Below are 18,650 nucleotides of genomic sequence, written 5' to 3' on the forward strand. Positions count from 1 at the left end.
TCATAGCACTAATGTTTCCTTCAATGTGGTGGTGGGGGGCAGGCTTGAACCTGAGTTGCACGTGTGGCAAAGTGACACACTTTCCAAGTAAGCTACTATACTGGTCCAAAATTTGCTTCTTTCTAATATGTATATACTAGCAGGAGAAAAACAAGTCCTGACAAAGGGAACATTTTTCTATCAAGGTTTTCTGTCTCCCTTAAAAAATTGTTTGTCTGTTTTTTGAGAGACAGACCAGAGCACTGCTCAGCTTTGGCATGTGGCCGTGCTGGGGATTGAACCCAGGGCCTCTGGGGTGCTAGGCATGTGAATCCTATGCTCTACTGCTGAGCAGTCCCCAGGCTCTACTTTTATCTGACTTGCCTTCATATTTAAATTAAAACCAGAAAGCTTGGCACCAGTAATTGAAGAACTAGATTAAGATGGTTCAGTGTGAGCTATGAGAGGTCCCTGCACAGTCTGGACTTCATTCGTGTGTGTGGATATGATGAATCATTAATGTATGAAACACCACCTTCCACTGGTCTCAAAAGGTGCAATTGCAGTTTGGTCAAGGCATAAAAATTCAAGAGGAATCATTTAAATGATCACTAAAGCAACTTTGAACTTGTTTAAGAGGAAGGTAAAAGAACAAACTATTGCACTAAAACAAAGGACTCTGAGGAAGGAAAGAAAGGGACAAGATAAATGGGGTGGTTGTGTCCTGGTGTATGATGGGAGAGGGGGACCTAGCTTAGGGGATGAGTGTCTTCTAAACATCTAGAAAACTATCATGGGGGAGATGGGGGATTGTTTTTACATGTCAATAATAACTGGATCGCAAACCATTAACCCCTAATCAAATATATATATTAAAGAGTGAGCTCTCTCTCTCTTTTTAAAGTTTAAAATAGGGCAATTCTTTTTTTTTTTTTTTTTGCCTCTAGGGTTATTGGTGGGCTCATTGCCTGCACTACAAATCCACTGTTCCTGAAGGCCATTTTTTCCCCCAGTTTGTTGCCCTTGATGTTGTTGAATAGGACAGAGAGATAAAGAGAGAGGAGGGGGAAAAAGACACCTGAAGACCTGCTTCATCACTTGTGAAGCAACACCTCCCCCCTGCAGATGGGGAGCCAGATGCTCGAACTGGGATCCTCATGCAGGTCCTTGTACTTTGCTCCATATGTGCTTAATCTGCTGTGCTACTGCCTGACCCCCAAGAGTGAACACTCTTTACAGAACTTTTTATTTATTTATTTATTTATTTATTTATTTATTTATTCCTCCAGGGTTATTGCTGGGCTCGGTGCCTGCACCATGAATCCACCGCTCCTGGAGGCCATTTTCCCCCCTTTTTGTTGCCCTAGTTGTTGCAGCCTCGTTGTGATTATTATTGCCATTGTTGACGTTGCTTTGTTGTTGGATAGGACAGAGAGAAATGGAGAGAGGAGGGGAAGACAGAGAGAGAGGGGGAGAGAAAGATAGACACCTGCAGACCTGCTTCACCGCCTGTGAAGCGACTCCCCTGCAGGTGGGGAGCTGGGGGCTCGAACCGGGATCCTTACGCCGGTCCCTGCGCTTTGCGCCACGTGCGCTTAACCCACTGCGCCACCGCCCGGCCCCCTACAGAACTTTTAATACATTGAGTAGCAGGAGAGAAAAGGATGGAACCACAGATATAAATGTGTAGTGTTTGGAATTCAACTAAATTATAAGAATGAGCAAAATGAACACCCAAACCTGTAATTCAGCTGTATACTAATGTTGTGAGCTATATGTCTTTATAGACTCCAGCACAGCCACTGCTCAGTACAATCATGTTACATCTATATACTGATTGTCAGATTTTTGAAGGTTGCCAATTATTGCCCATTATATCTCAGATTTCTCATTTCATTTTCCATTGGGAAAGTAGAATCTGAGTGAAAAATTAACCCGCAAGTTTAAAAAAACAAATAGGGCTGCCTTGATTGCTGCTATTTCTCAAACATGTTAGAACCTATGTAGTGCAGAAGTAGAATTTTAAAACATCATTAATCCTTCCTTCAACCAAGTGAGATCATGTTTTGAGAAAGACAGATTCAGATCTATGAATATGCTAAATAGAGTCTTGTTCAGTTGTATAGATTATTTCTTAAAATGGATCATCTTTGTTAAGATTTCCTTTATAATTTTATCATTCCTATATGATAATTATTTGAAATGGTGCTAGCAGAGACTTATCAGAAAAGACCCATACTTTGTGTTTGGTACTATTCTCCATGTAACAAAGGATTTGAGTCTTATATAAAGTCCTCTTCCAGCCAGGGCCATGAGCATCACTATGACTGCTCTCTCAACAGTGTCCAAGCATTGATATCATCTACAACTGCTTGCAGGATATGGAAACTTTTGCCTATCACAGCACAGTATCCTTTGGAAGGTTCTTGTGGTTACAAAGCATACACATATTCCCTGGTATTGTCAGTGCAGTGAGAAAGCACTGACATAAACAAAAGGTAACTATTAATACCTCTTAGAGACAGCAAGTGAAACAAACACATACATTTACAACTGCCATCTGGGAATCCTACCACATGTGAGACCTGTTGCCTGATTCCCCAAGGAAAAGAGGAAGGAACTATTAATACTTTTCCAAATATCTATTTTATGCCAGTTTTTGTAGGAGGCACTTTGAATAGTCTCTCTCTGGAAGTTTGCATTAAGTGGGTAACGACAGCAAATTAGAAACTATATATGGAATATACTTTACATGGTAGTTAGGTCTTTAATGTTCTTATAAAAAATGAGAGATGAGACACAAAGGAGAAAACCATGTAGAGATAGAAGCAGAGAGGGAGCTTTGCTGCCACAAAACAAAGGAACACATGGGTTTACCTCAAGCTGGAAGAAGCATGAAGGGCTCACCTTGAAGTCTCTGATTGAGCAAGGCCCTGCTGACACCCTGATTACAGACTTGTAACTTCCAGAACTGTAAGAAAATAATCTCTATGTTGTTTACAAACACTTTTTTGGGGGAACTTGTTATAGAAGCCCCAGGAAACTGAAATGGTGTCAGAAGATGTGGAAATGCCAAAACCCAGAGGCAGTGAAGTTGGAGTGTTGATTGTTGCCATTATCAGAAATAATTACTTTCATATTTGTTTCATGCATACAAACACACAGAGGTATATTCCTAATTGAAGAATTTTCCAAGGCTAGAGAAATTATGGGACATGTATCCCATGGAATACTACTCTGCAATTAAAAAGGATGATACTGTGTCCTTTGGGGAAAAGTGGATGGAACTGGAGGTGATTATATTTAGTGAAATAAGTAAAGAGGTGAAAGAAAACTATCAGACGGTTTCACTTATATGTGATATGTGGAATCTAAAGATACACATGAACTTGCAAAAAAAAAACCAAAAGAAAACAAACTTTTAAAGACTTGTGAGAACTATGATGGTTATATTTTGGAAGTGGAGAACTTTGGTGCTGAGTGTGCAATCTTGTAACCCTCTATAATCACAAATAAAACAATTTTTAAAAAAATTGTTCTGAAGAAATGTTTATTGGTCTTGTTTGTATAAAATTATAAATAAAGCTTTTGCCAGGCTGACAGAATAGCAACAGTTCAGAACTAGGCCAGGAAAAATTCTCCAGGCTTAAAACATTTACTAGTGTAAAAACTAGAAGTCTGTTTGGGACTCTCTGGGCATCTTGAATCTTAATGTACTTTCTGCTGTTTAGTTTTGAGAAGTTTTCTTCCATTATTTACTCTAGAATATTTATTTCCCTTCATTTCCTCTCTTTCTTCTCTAGTAGGCCAATTATATGAATGTTACTTCTTTTGAGATCATCCCCTATGTCTCTGTTGTTGTTTTCAGTGTCTCTCAACCTCTTTTTGAGCTTTTTTACCTCTTTCTTAGTTTTCTTTAGCTCATCCTCTATCTAGCTAATTCTGTTTTCTGCTTCTGTTAGCTTGCTTTCCCTTCCCTCAGCTTCTTTCTTCAGTTCAGTTATAGTATTAGCTTGTTCTGCTAATTGGCCTTTTAGCTCAGCTATTTCAGCTTTCAGTTCTCTAATTACCTCAAGGTAGCTTGTGTTTTCCTTGAAGATATCATCAGTTGTTTCCCTAATTCTGATAGCCCTTTCCTCCATAGTTGTCTTCATTTCTGTGATTACTAGGTTTATTATTGCTTGCATACTTTTCTTATCTATGGTTACTTCTGACTTATTTGAAGTTTCTTCTGGGCTCCTGTCCTGATTCATCGTGGTGCCAGTTTTATTTGCTCTTGATTTAACCTTTTTTTTTTATTGATGTGGTTTTTATTTTTCTGTTCTGTTGTCCTTCAGTTGTTGTGTTTTGAATACAAGCCACAGTATACTAAATACATGTCACAAATGCAGTCACCAACCTCAGATATTACAACAGTAGTAACTGAGCAAGGATTGATGCAGTTAAACCAATACCAGTTAGCCACACAACACCTCCAGTCCAAGAAAAAATAGCAACCAAAACCAAAAGGGAAAGCAAGAATAGACAATTATGAAAATCTGCTGTCCACTATAAATTCTAGGGATAGCAAGAGGAGAAAAGGAAGTAGAAGAGAGAGACACACACACACAGAGTCCACTTCGAGTCAGAAAATAATTCACAAATGAGTATCAATGAATTCAGAAAGCAAAGGAAGGAAGAAAAGAAAAAGAAAAAAAAGAGCAAAGAAAGGAAAGGTTTTATTTATTTTTTTATTTTATTTTTTATTAGCTAGGAGGAGAGAAAAAGGAGAGTGGAGGAAGAGGGAGAGAGAAACAAGTTCCTCTCACAATGGATAGGATACCAGTCCCCTATCAATGGAAAAAGCAATAGTTAATTTTGGTCAACCTGAGGAAAGAGGAAGAAAAGGGACATGTGTATACAATAATAGTAATAATAAAATAAAATAGAGTAAACAACCCTAACAGTCAATCTGATGCTTAGACTGCTTCGGATTGGCTGCAGGCAGCCTAGCAAAGAAAGCCACTTATAAGAATTATCCAAAAAAAAAAAAAAAAAAAAAACCTTCCAGGTAGTCTTTCCCAGACAAGAATGAGGCTCTGATTGGTCAGGTATTTTTGTCATTCAAATAGAGCTCCAGCCACCCCAAAAAAGAGAAGGAAAACAAAAAGAAAAAGGCTTGTAATGATATCCCTGACATTACATTCCTGAGCCAGGAATCTTGGTAAAGAAAATAGCTCAGCAGGAAGCATGATAAGAGCAGCCTGCCAGCCCCTGGGGGCTGGTTCTGGGGAGGGGTGAGTTCAGAAATAATCAAGCCAAAGATTTTCCTTTTTTTTGTCCTTTCAGCCTCTGTTTGCCAGCCCAAGGTTGGGTTATAGGACTCTTTCTTGATGTCACCCTGACCACCCCTTGTTCACCCTCCTACTTGTGGCCCAGTATCCTGCCCTATCCAGAGAATCCCAGGTTGTAAGCTGCTTCTTTTCAGAGCTCACACCAGCTGTTGTTTCCAAATCACCATCGTGGCTCCTCCCCCTTACCTATCAGGTGTTTGTTACTGGGAAGTTATCATATAAGGAAGGTCTGGTCATGAGCTCACCATGCATAGGCAGGCTTCTCTCTAAAGGTGAATCACAAGCACCTCAGGGCAGGGGGGAAGGGAGGCAGTTAAGCAAAACCAGGATATTTGCAGTGGGTTTCAGGTGGCCATGTCTTATGGCCTTTGTTCAAAGGGAATGAGGAAGCATGTGCAAGAAAGTCCCTGGTCTGGAAAAATCAATCCATCTTAAGGTCATGGGGTCAAGTGGGGACCTGTCTACCGCCCCTCCTGTGAGATAGAGTCTCAGGGTTGACCCTCTCATGGAGATAATGGCCTGGATTTCCCAGACAGTGGGCCACATGTCCCCACATTTCCCCAGCAGTTTAAGTAAATGCACCATATATATGCACTTATATATATTTTTTCCATGATCTTACTGGCTATCCATGAAGAAAGCCAGCTCTACAAAGGGCAATAGACAATATTTCTCCAAATGTTTAGAATTAAAATTTTGGTAACATAGAACTCTTTATCTGAGAAGGGAAAGAAACTATATTCTATAGGTACTATAGTAATAAACTCACAGTAAATGTTGGTTAAGGCAATTAAATCAGGGTAATAATAATACTTTGGATCTTACAGCATCCTGATGTTTCCATTGCAAGGGAAAGGGATTTGTTGCTATGAAACAGGAAAATCCAGAGTTGGTTCAGACTTCAGGTACTCTTAATATATCTTCTGTGAACTCTGGGCTGGCTTCTTAAATTTGCTGCAACCAAAGTCAGTGTCTTCTCATTCTCATGGAGGGGAAAAAAGAAAGATCTCCCTTGATGTTTTAATCCAAAATCTTACCCACTGCTCAGATTGATGACTCACAGTTTATAATGCAGCCAGGGAAGGCCATTTTTTAAAACACCTAGTCCTGCTCTCTTATGAATGGACTCCCAGAGAAAGGAAATGATACTTTATAATTAGATGTGCAAAGTCAGGATCCACACCTGGACATGGAATTGAGGTCATGTTTATCCAAATTTATAACACAAATAGAGATCAATAGTATGCTCACCATATTGAATCATTATCCTGTTTGAGCAGTGCAACTGCTGAACCTTTACTTTGCAAGAATTCTTATCATGTTTATGAGACTACAAGTGTCATACTTTATTTGTGTATACATAATAGCAGTTAAATAGTAAGTAGTTTCACCAATATTTGCTTCTATAAATTTTGGAGTTTCTGGTCTAATATGCAGATCTTTGATCCATTTTGACTTAACTTTGCTGTATGATGTTGGTTGGTGGTCTAGATTTACTTGTCTACTTGTAGCTGTCCAATATTCCCATTACATTTATTGAAGAGACCTTCTTTTCCCCCATTGAATGGTTTTGGCTTCTTTGTCATATATTAAGTGGTTGTATATGTGTGGGCTCATTTCTAGACTCTTGATTGTGCTCCATTGATTCAAGTGTCCATTTTTATTCCTGTACCATGATGTTTTGATTACTATTCTTTTGTAATATAAACTGAAGTTGGGGGAGTGTGATACCTCCATATTTTTTGTTTTTCCTCAGAAGTGCTTTGGATATTTGTGGGGTTTTTGTGGTTTCACACAAATATTTTGACAAGTTGTTCAATTTGCTTGAAAAATGCCATTAGGATCTTGATAGAGATTGCATTGAAGTTGTAGATTGCTTTTGGCAGAATGGCCATTTTAATAATACTTACTTTTCCAATCCAAGAACAAGAAATGTTCTTCCAGTTCTGTGTGTCCTTCTCTATTTCTTTTTTCTTTTTCCTCCAGGGTTATTGCTGGGCTCGGTGCCTGCCTGAATCCACCGCTCCTGGAGGCCATTTTTCTCCCTTTTTGTTGCCCTAGTTGTTGCAGCTTCGTTGCGGTTATTATTGCCATTGTTGATGTTGCTTTGTTGTTGGATAGGACATAGAGAAATGGAGAGAGGAGGGGAAGACAGAGAGCGAGGGGGAGAGAAAGATAGACACCTGCAGACCTGCTTCACCACCCGTGAAGTGACTCCCCTGCAGGTGGGGAGCTGGGGGCTCGAACCAGGATCCTTATGCCGGTCCTTGCGCTTTGTGCCATGTGCGCTTAACCCACTGCGCCACCGCCTGACCCCCCTTCTCTATTTCTTTTAACAAAGTTCTGTGATTTTTGTTGTAAAGGTTCTTCACCTCCTTTGTGAGGTTATAAATGTTAGATTATAGATGGGATTGAGTCTTTTATTTCCCTTTCCTCAGACTGTTCGTATACAGAAATGACACAGATTGATGTGTGTTGACTTTATATCCTGCCACTCTGCAGAACTTATGAATTGTTTCTAGTAGTTTTTTGGTGGAGTTTTTGGAGGTTCTTTAGGTATATTATCATGTCATCAACAAATAGTTTGATTTTTTTCTTTCAATATGTATGCTTTTGGTACTTCTTTCTTGTCTGGTCATAGTGGTGAGGAGCTCAAGGAGTATATTCAATAATAGTGGGGATAGTGAATATCCTTGTCTGACTTTAAAGAGGAAGCTGTCAGCTTGCCAAACGCCTTTTCAGCATCAATTGATATGAACATATGATTTTACTTTTGCTGATATGATAAATTACATTGGTTGACTTTCAGATGTGGAACCATCCCATTATTCTCTTGATGTTACCAGATTCAATTTACCAAGATCCTGTTCAGGATTTTTGCATCAATGTTCACCAGGGATATAAGTCTATAGTTTTGTTTTCTGACAGAGTAGAAAGTCTCTTCCTATCAGGAATTACATGTTAACCTTTTGTTATTTTATTGTATTATAGTATAGAGACAGAAAATTAGAGAGCTGAAGAGACCACAAAAGTGGTGCTTCCTTCAGTATTGTGGGTATTGGGCTTGTACTTGGGTCAAACACATGGCAAAGCAGCACACTATCCAACTGAGTGATTTCAAAGCCCCTCAACTTAATGTAAAATGTTATACCTATCCTCCTAAAGCAATAAACAGGCCATGCATTACTATTGTTTGTCGATCTTAATAGCATGTAAATTTACACACATTAATTCTGCACTACTACTGCATAATCTTTCAGGTCCTTCAAGTCAATTTTCTATGCCATTTGTGTTTAAAACCTATTAGTATTTGAATATGTCTTTTTTCTTTCTTTCTTTCTTTTTTTTTTGGGGGGGCGGGGGAGAGGGACTGTTTTGTTAGTTTTTTTTTTTTTTTTTTTGGCTTTTCTTCCTCAGGACAAGCTCACTATTATCATTATCTTTGTACTTCACCCAAATTCTTCCTATTCCCTTGCATAAAACACTGAATCTCATGCATTTTTCTCATCCTCATTTTAAATGATAGAATTTGTGTGTCCTCTTTATTTTTATTGTTATGCTAACTAGAGTGGAAGCTTCTTGAAGGTGCAGACACATCTACTTGCTCATCACTATAATGCTACAGTACAGTGCTCTCAATAAATATTTTTAATATTTGATGAATTTTATAGTGGATGACACAGGTTGGAAACTGTGATATAGGCAGCACACATTCTCAGTTGTTGAACCCTTTCAGAAACAATAACCAGCTAAGTCTGTGAAAAAAAGAATCTCTGAGTAGTTAAAATACACAGAAAAACTTGAAGAAACCAGAGAGTCTTTTACAACTATTCATTTAGTCCCAAATTGTCCATTTCCTTATAGCACCATGAGCTTTATTGGTTTCCAATGCATTTATAATACAGAAATGTGGATTTCTAAGCCCGCACTCATAGTGAAAGCTTACTTTAGGTAAACTAGCCTGCTCCACTCATGTCCATCAACTTCCCCTACCCCAAACCACATTAAACAAATATATATTAATTGCCACAAGGGTTATCACTGGGACTCGATGCAAGCAATAGGAATTCACTGTTCTCAGTGGCCTTTTTCTTTTTCTCCTCCTCCTTTTTCTTCTTCTTCAAATAGAGACAGAGAAGTTGAGAGGGATAAAGAAGATAGGGAGGGGGGTGTAATGCAATCCTGCTTCACTGGTCCTGCAGTTGGCAATAGGGGCTTGAACCTGGATCCTTGCATATGGTAATACTCTACAGTGTGTGTCACTTCCCTGCCCAACAAATAAATAATCTATGCACAAATACATCTAGACAAATAAGTCTCTAAAATTTATTCCTAGAATTCAACTTCTGGATATATTGATGCCTTTTAAGTCTTACACAGTAATTCTGGAATTATTCTCAGTGTCTTCCTGCTAATTTGAAAAAAATAGTAAAGTTAAAATTTGCAGTGACAAAAGTTCCTGATTATTTTGAACACCTGGCACTGAGTTTATTCAGATTCTTTCTTTATGAAAGAATACGTTCATCTAGGCAGAATATAAGTGCTTGAAAATTGATGGTTACTGTCCTTGTCCTTATTTTTCTAGTTACTATTTCCTTTTTAATGTATTAATCATTTCCCTTTGTGTAGCTGGGGATTCCCATTTGCAGTTTCACTGCTATAAGCTGCTTTTTCAGATACAGGATGTAGAGAGGGGAGGAGGAGGAAGAAGAGGAGAGGGGATGGCTTAAGGTAGGGGGAGAAGAGATCATAATACCAGCACTTCCTGCAGTGCCATAGTACCACCCATCTGGTAGCAGGGCTTGAACCTGGGCCACATGCATGCCAAGGGATACACCCTACCCAGTGAGTTATCTCTTCAGTGAGCTATCTCTATAGTTGCCACTTAACAGATTTTTTATGGAGGGTTTTTAAAAATCATTTTATTGAGGAGATGTTGAGTTATAGGGTTATTGTCCCAGGGGTACAGTTTCACACCTATCTAAGATGGGCATCAGTGTACTTCACCATCCCACCAATACTTCTCCTCCTTGTAGAGGTGTATTAAAAACAAACAAACACCAGTTCTGCCTGTTCCTTTGGTGTTTATACTGGATTGTTTTTTGACACATGTGGTTATACTTTAATCATTAAAAATGAGCAGATAGTAGTATTTCTTTGGCACAGTAAAGATGTGATAAAAAACAAGAAACTGAATGCTGAACATTAACTTTGATTATCATGAGATGAAAGTTTTGAAAATTATCACTTCTTGTTTGTTTTTGGCATATCTTAGAAACACCAAATCCCTTTCATTTGTATCATCTTTGTATTATAACCCTGTGGAGGAAAATGATGGTGTAGTATCTTCAGTAAAGGAAAAACCTTCTTCCAGGGAGGCTTTCACCCTTCACGGATGAAGTGACTCCTCTTGAGATGTTTGAGTTTTCTCCAAAATCCAGTCCACATACTCAACCACATTGGTATAAATACCAGGTCGTTCCTTCTGAGCACAACCTTCTCCCCAACTTGTGATACCCACCAAATGCCAGACTTCATTGTGTTTACAGGAGAGGGGGCCTCCTGAATCTCCCTATGACAAGGGGGTAGAAGGAAAAGGGACACAGGTCAGTTCAGATGCTTCTCATCTTAAAGATATTTTGCTCAGAATTATTTTGATTACTATCCTACCTTGGCCCTTTAATACACTTCAGAGAACCTGATTACTGACACGTCTGCATTTTATCTGTTCTAGCTTTCAACAGAAGTGAAACAAATCTACTATAATCCTGCTCATTGGTAGAAGACTTAAAAAAAAAAAGAATGCATTAAACATTGCAATTTAAATACATTCAGTAGAGAGCCCAGAAGATGGTGGACTGAGAAGCTGCTAGTGGCTTGAGCTCTGATCACATCTTCTGGAAATGCTAGGATTTTCTGCCTTTAGTAGGCCAGTCAATAAGGGGTCCTAGCGATGACACCAAGGAGGTGACTATAACTTAAATTGGGTTAAGAATTAGAGTAGATAAAAAGGGAACAAAATTTTTTTTTCTTTTAATTATCAGGCACACCGCCTACCCCCCCCCCCCCGGCCCCTAACTAGTCCCTGGGGACCAGCTCCTAGCAGAATCCCCTGCTGAGCTTCTGTCTTTACCAAATTCCTGTCCCACCAGGGAGTATCATTCATTCTAAGTCTATACCTTTCTGAAACCTCTGGCCTTTTTTCTTTCTAAGTAGCCAACCTCCCCCACCTCACCCCGCATAGCTAATTAAATAATTAAAAATAAATAAATTAATTAAAAAACTCTTTCCTTTCACCGCTCTTTTATGACTGTTCTTTTTCTTATCTTTTCTTTTTTCTCTCTTTCTTTTTTTATTCTTTTTCTCATTCTTGTCATCCTTTCTTCCTTAATCCTACAGCTCCCAAAGCCACAGGCCCCAGCCCCCACACCACCAAACAGTGTGCTTTTTTGAATTCACTGATACACATTTGGGAATTATTTTGGGGAAGAATTCTGACTCAGAGTGGACTCTCTATGTGTGTATCTCTGCTCTAGTTCCCTTTCCCCTCTTGTTACCCCTAGAATATACAGTGGATAGTAGACTTGCATAACTGTCTATTCTTGCTATCCCTTCTTTTTTTTTTTCTTTTTTCTCTTTCTTCTTCACTGGGATTTGGTTACTATTCTTTCACAGACTGGAGAAATTGTTTGGCTAACTGGTAGTGATTAAACTGCTTCAATACTTGCTTCAGTTGCTACTGTAATTCCTGAGGTTGGTGAGTGTAATTGTCATAAAGGTATTTAGTACAGTGTTGCTTGTACTCAAGACACAACAACTGAGGAACAACAGAGCATAAAAAAAAAGAAACACATAAATCAAAAAAATGGGTAGATCAAAAACAAATAAAACTGCTACTCCAATGAATGAAGACAAGAGCCCAGAAGAAACTACAAATCAACCAGAAGTAACCATAGATAAGAAAAGTATGCAAGCAATAATAAACTTATTAATCGCAGAAATGAAAACAACATTGGAGGAAAGGAATGGCAGTATTAGGGAAACAACAGTTGAGACCCCCAAGGAAAATACTGATTATCTTGAGGCAATTAGAGAACTGAAAGCTGAAATAGCTGTAATGAAGAAAGAAGCTGAGGCAAGGGAAAGCAGACTAACAGAAGCAGAAAACAGAATTAGTCAGACAGAGGATGAGTTAGAGAAAACGAAGAAAGAGGTGAAAGAGCTTAAAAAGAGATTGAGAGACACTGAAAACAACAACAGAGACATATGGGATGATCTCAAAAGAAGTAACATTCGCATAATTGGCCTGCCAGAGGAAGAAAGAGAGGAAGGGGAAGCAAACATTCTAGAGGAAATAATAGAAGAAAACTTCCCAGAACTGAATAACAGAAAGGACATCAAGATTCAAGAGGCCAACCCAGACCTGAAGACACCAAGACACATCATAGTCACAATGAGAAGAAGTAAGGATAAAGAAAGGATCCTAAAGGCTGCAAGAGAGAAACAAAAAGTCACATACAAGGGAAAACCCATAAGATTATCTGCAGACTTCTCCACTCAAACTCTAAAAGCCAGAAGAGAATGGCAAGATATCTATCGAGCCCTGAATGAAAAAGGGTTTCAATCAAGGTTAATATATCCTGCTAGACTTTCATTCAAACTAGATGGAGGGATCAAAACCTTCTTAGATAAACAACAGTTAAAGGAGGCAACCATCACCAAGCCGGCCCTGAAAGAGGTTATAAAAGACCTCTTATAAACGAGAACATCACTACAATACTGGCAATATATCAGAGCAAACAAAAAAAAATTTTTTTTTTAGAACAATGGCACTACAATACATTAAATCCATAATGTCAATAAATGTCAGTGGCTTAAAATTACCCATCAAAAGGCACAGAGTTGGGGGATGGATCAGAAAACATAATCCAACCATATGCTGCTTGCAAGCATCCCATCTGTCACAACAAGATAAACACAGACTTAAAGTGAAAGGATGGAAAACTATCATACAGCCTAAAGGACCACAAAAAAGGGCAGGAACAGCCATTCTCATCTCAGACGTGATAGATTTTAAATTAAATAAAGTAATAAAAGATAGGCAAGGACATTACATAATGATTAGAGGATCAATCAGCCAAGAAGACTTAACAATCATTAACATCTATGCACCCAATGAGACACCATCTAAATACATCAAGCACTTACTGAAAGAATTTCAAAAATACATCAATAGTAATACAATGATAGTGGGAGACTTCAATACCCCACTCACACACTTAGACATACCAACAAAGCAGAGAACCAACAAAGATACAAGAGAATTGAATGAAGAGGTTGATAGACTAGACCTCTTGGACATTTTGAGAGTCCTCCACCCCAAAAAACTGGAATACACCTTCTTTTCAAATCCACATAACACATACTCAAGGATAGACCACATGTTAGGCCACAAAGACAGCATCAATAAATTCAAGAACATTGAAATCATCCCTAGTATCTTCTCAGACCACAGTGGAGTAAAACTAACATTTAACAACAGACAGACAATTATTAAAAGTCACAGAATTTGGAAACTAAACAACATACTCCTTAAGAACCAATGGGTCAGAGATTCACTCAAGCAGGAAATTCAAATGTTCCTGGAAACAAATGAAAATGAAGACACAACCTATCAAAATATTTGGGACACAGCTAAAGCAGTACTGAGAGGGAACCTTATAGCCATACAATCACATATTAAACACCAAGAAGAAGCTCAAATGAACGACCTTACTGCACACCTCAGGAACTTAGAGGAAGAGGAACAAAGGAACCCTAAAGCATCCAGAAGGACAGAAATCACTAAAGTTAGAGCAGAAATAAACAACATCGAAAATAAAAGAACCATACAAAAGATCAATAAAGCCAAATGTTGGTTCTTTGAAAGACTAAACAAAATTGAAAAACTCCTAGCCAGACTCACCAAACAAAAAAGAAAGAAGACTCAAATTAATAGAATTGTAAACGATGGAGGAGATATCACAACTGACACCACAGAAATCCAGAGAATCCTGCGAAACTTCTATAAAGAACTATATGCCACCAAGCTACAGAATCTGGAAGAAATGGAACAATTCCTAGAAGCATATGCCCTTCCAGAACTGAACCAAGAAGAACTACAAAATCTAAATGCACCAATCACAGACAAAGAAATTGAAACTGTTATTAAGAATCTCCCCAACAACAAAAGTCCTGGACCAGATGACTTCACAAATGAATTCTACAAAACTTTCAGGAAACAGTTAGTACCCATACTTCTTAAGCTTTTACATAAGATTGAAGAAACAGGAATACTCCCTTCCACCTCCTAAGAAGCCAACATCACCCTGATACCAAAAGCTGATAGGGACAGAACAAAAAAAGGCAAACTACAGACCAATATCGCTGATGAACATAGATGCCAAAATATTAAACAAGATCTTGGCCAACCGGATACAGCAACATATCAGAAAGATTGTTCATCATGATCAAGTGGGATTCATCCCAGGAGTACAAGGCTGGTTCAACATCTGTAAGTCAATCAATGTCATTCACCACATCAATAAAAGCAAAGCCAAAAACCACATGATTATCTCAGTAGATGCAGAGAAAGCCTTTGACAAAATCCAACACCCATTCATGCTCAAAACTCTACAAAAAAAAATGGGAATAGATGGGAAATTCTTCAAGATAGTGGAGTCTATATATAGTAAACCTACAGCCAACATCATACTCAATGGACAGAAGCTGAAAGCATTCCCCCTCAGATCGGGGACTAGACAGGGCTGTCCACTGTCACCGTTACTCTTCAACATAGTATTGGAAGTTCTTGCCATAGCAATCAGGCAAGAGAAAGGAATCAAAGGAATACAGATTGGAAGGGAAGAAGTCAAGCTCTCACTATTTGCAGATGATATGATAGTATACATAGAAAAACCTAAAGAATCCAGCAGAAAACTACTGGAAGTTATTGGGAAATATAGCAAGGTATCAGGCTACAAAAATCAATGTACAAAAATCAGTGGCATTTCTTTATGCAAACACTAAATCTGAAGAAGAAGACATCCAGAAATCACTCCTATTTACTGTTTCAGCAAAATCAATCAAATACCTAGGAATAAAGTTGACCAAAGAAGTGAAGGACTTATATGCTGAAAACTATGAGTCGCTACTCAAGGAAATAGAAACTGATACCAAGAAATGGAAAGACATCCCATGCTCATGGATTGGAAGAATAAATATCATCAAAATGAATATTCTCCCCAGAGCCATATACAAATTTGATGTAATACCCATCAAAGTTCCACCAAGCTTCTTTAAGAGACTAGAACAAACACTACAATCATTTATCTGGAACCTGAAAACACCTAGAATTGCCAAAACCATCTTGAGGATAAGAAACAGAAATGGAGGCATCACACTCCCAGACCTTAAACTATATTATAAAGCCATCATCATCAAAACAGCATGGTACTGGAAAAAAATAGGCACACAAACCAGTGGAACAGAACTGAAAGCCCAGAAATATATCCCCACACCTATGGACATCTAATCTTTGATAAGGGGGCCCAAAGGATTAAATGGAAAAGAAAGGCTCTCTTCAATACATGGTGCTGGGAAGACTGGGTTGTAACATGCAGAAGAATGAAATTGAACCACTTTATCTCACCAGAAACAAAAATCAACTCCAAATGGATCAAAGACGTAGATGTCAGACCAGAAACAATCAAATACTTAGAGTAAAACATTGCTAAAACAGTTTCCCACCTACACCTCAAGGACATCTTTGATGAATCAAACCCAATTGCAAGGAAGACTAAAGCAGAAACAAACCAATGGGACTACATCAAATTGAAAAGCTTCTGCACAGCCAAAGAAACTATTAAACAAACAGAGAGACCCCTCACAGAATGGGAGAAGATCTTCACATGCCATACATCAGACAAGAAACTAATCACCAAAATACATAAAGAGCTCAGCAAACTTAGCACCAAAAAAGCAAATGACCCCATCCAAAAATGGGCAGAGGATATGAACAAAACATTCACTACAGAGGAGATCCAAAAGGTTAACAAACATATGAAAAACTGCTCTAGGTCACTGATTGTCAGAGAAATGCAAATTAAGACGACACTAAGATACCACCTCACTCCTATAAGAATGGCATACATCAAAAAGGACAGCAGCAACAAATGCTGGAGAGGTTGTGGGGACAGAGGAACCCTTTTACATTGCTGGTGGGAATGTAAATTGGTACAGCCTCTGTGGAGAGCAGTCTGGAAACCTCTAACAAGGCTAGACATGGACCTTCCATATGATCCAGTAATTCCTCTCCTGGGGTTATACCCCAAGGACTCCATAACACCCAACTAAAAAGAGGTGTGTACTCCTATGTTCATAGCAGCACAATTCATAATAGCTAAAACCTGAAACAACCCAGGTGTCCAACAACAGATGAGTAGCTGAGAAAGCTGTGGTATATATACACAATGGAATACTATACAGTTATCAAGAACAGTGAACCCACCTTCTCTGACCCATCTTGGATGGAGCTAGAAGGTATTATGTTATGTGAGCTAAGTCAGAAAGATAAAGATGAGTATGGGATGATCCCACTCATCAACAGAAGTTGAGAAAGAAGATCTGAAAGGGAAACTAAAAGCAGGACCTGACCAAATTGTAAGTAGGGCACCAAAGTAATAACCTTGAGGTGAGGGGTAGACATGCAGCTTCCTGGGCCAGTGGGGGGTGGGAGTGGGTGGGAGGGATGGGTCACAGTCTTTTGGTGGTGAGAATGGTGTTTATGTACACTCCTAGTAAAATGTACTCATATACATCACTAGTTAATTAATACAAGAGGGGGAAAATTAATTGTATGTCTCAAAGTTTTTCAAAACACAAACTGAATCTTTTCTCAATATATGCAGTGTAATTGATATGCAGACTCTCTCAAAAGCCTAGACCAAGTAGATCAGAAGCAACCAATAACACAGCTATATACAAGATACTGGGTACTGTACAGCAAACCCTAACAAAAGGACTTTTCAGAGTTAGCCCAATTACCAAATAATGTGATGATAATATTAACTATTGATTGTCTTTTTTAACCCTAAGACAGCAGGAACCTCACATCTCCACTATAGAGCCTCTAATTCCCCCAGTCCTGGAACCATTGGATAGGGCCCACTTTCCCGTATGCCTCTCCCAATCCATATCAAATAATATCGCATCTGTCAATCACAACCTAACCAACATAGTGATTGTCACCTCAACATGCTTCAGCTCAGACTGTGTCCAGAGACTACATGTGTGGAATGACAACCCTTCAGCTTCATTACTCGGGTGAGACCTTTCCTTTTATAGTATACTCTAATTCCATCTCAGGTGGTTCACTTTCTAACAAAGTCCCAAAACCTAGATATACACCAGTTTCTGTGAGAGAGAGAGAGCATATGTTCACACGTATCCGTAAACTACTGCAAAATATATACCTGAAAGCAGAAGTACACTAGAGTTTGCAGTGAGAATCCCCCTAACACTTCCTCTCCACTATTCCAAGCTTTGGGTCCATGATTGCTCAACAACTTGTTTGGCTTCGTATGTTAACTCTCTTTTCAGTCACCAGGTTCCAGATGTCATCAGGATGCCGGCCAGGCTTCCCTGGACTGAAGACACCACCAATGTGTCCTGGAGCTCTGCTTCCCCAGAGACCCACCCTACTAGGGAAAGAGAGAGGCAGACTAGGAGTATGGACCGACCAGTCAATGCCCATGTTCAGCGGGAAGCAATTACAGAAGCCAGACCTTCTACCTTCTGCAACCCACAATGACCCTGGGTCCATGCTCCCAGAGGGATAGAGAATGGGAAAGCTATCAGGGGAGGGGGTGGGATATGGAGAATGGATGGTGAGAATTGTGTGGAATTGTACCCCTCCTACCCTATGGTTTTGTTAATTAATACTTTCTTAAATAAAAATAAATAAATAAATAAATAAATATATTCAGTAGATTGAGAGCACTCTTGTTACCTTGCAAGCATCTTTCCCCCCTTCCTTATAGCCTGCACAGATCATCTTGTTGGTTATTTTATATCCTCTGTATCTTGTCTGGCATTCTTCATTAGTCACCAAGGGTATCTGAGCTTTTTGGAGAGTATTTTGTATTTTGTCTGAAAAAATGTTAGTGAAATAACTATCACATATTTAAATGTATATGCCTAAAATGAAAATCTTACCTACCTAAAAACCTTGAAAAAAATATGAAGTTTACTTCATAAACCTTCTATAATTACTGAAAATAAAGAAGGCATTAGTCCCAT

General features: G+C 38.8%; 1 protein-coding gene across 5 annotated transcripts in view; it reads right to left on the reverse strand.

The window, feature by feature from the left end:
• Positions 1–10,376: 10,376 nt before the first annotated feature.
• LOC103108726 (coagulation factor XI) overlaps positions 10,377–18,650 on the reverse strand; it is a 39,992-nt gene continuing 31,718 nt past the window's right edge. For all 5 annotated transcript variants that reach the window (XM_016185820.2, XM_060183680.1, XM_007517695.3 and 2 more), the window contains 2 exons: positions 18,361–18,500; positions 10,377–10,884 (listed from right to left, as the gene is read on the reverse strand). In XM_016185820.2, coding sequence (XP_016041306.1) covers positions 10,702–10,884; positions 18,361–18,500 — 323 coding nt within the window. In that variant the 3' untranslated portion in view covers positions 10,377–10,701. The remainder of the gene's footprint in view (positions 10,885–18,360; positions 18,501–18,650) is intronic.

The sequence above is a fragment of the Erinaceus europaeus genome, chromosome 2 (genome assembly GCF_950295315.1).
Source record: "Erinaceus europaeus chromosome 2, mEriEur2.1, whole genome shotgun sequence".
In the NCBI taxonomy this organism is placed as follows: domain Eukaryota; kingdom Metazoa; phylum Chordata; class Mammalia; order Eulipotyphla; family Erinaceidae; genus Erinaceus; species Erinaceus europaeus.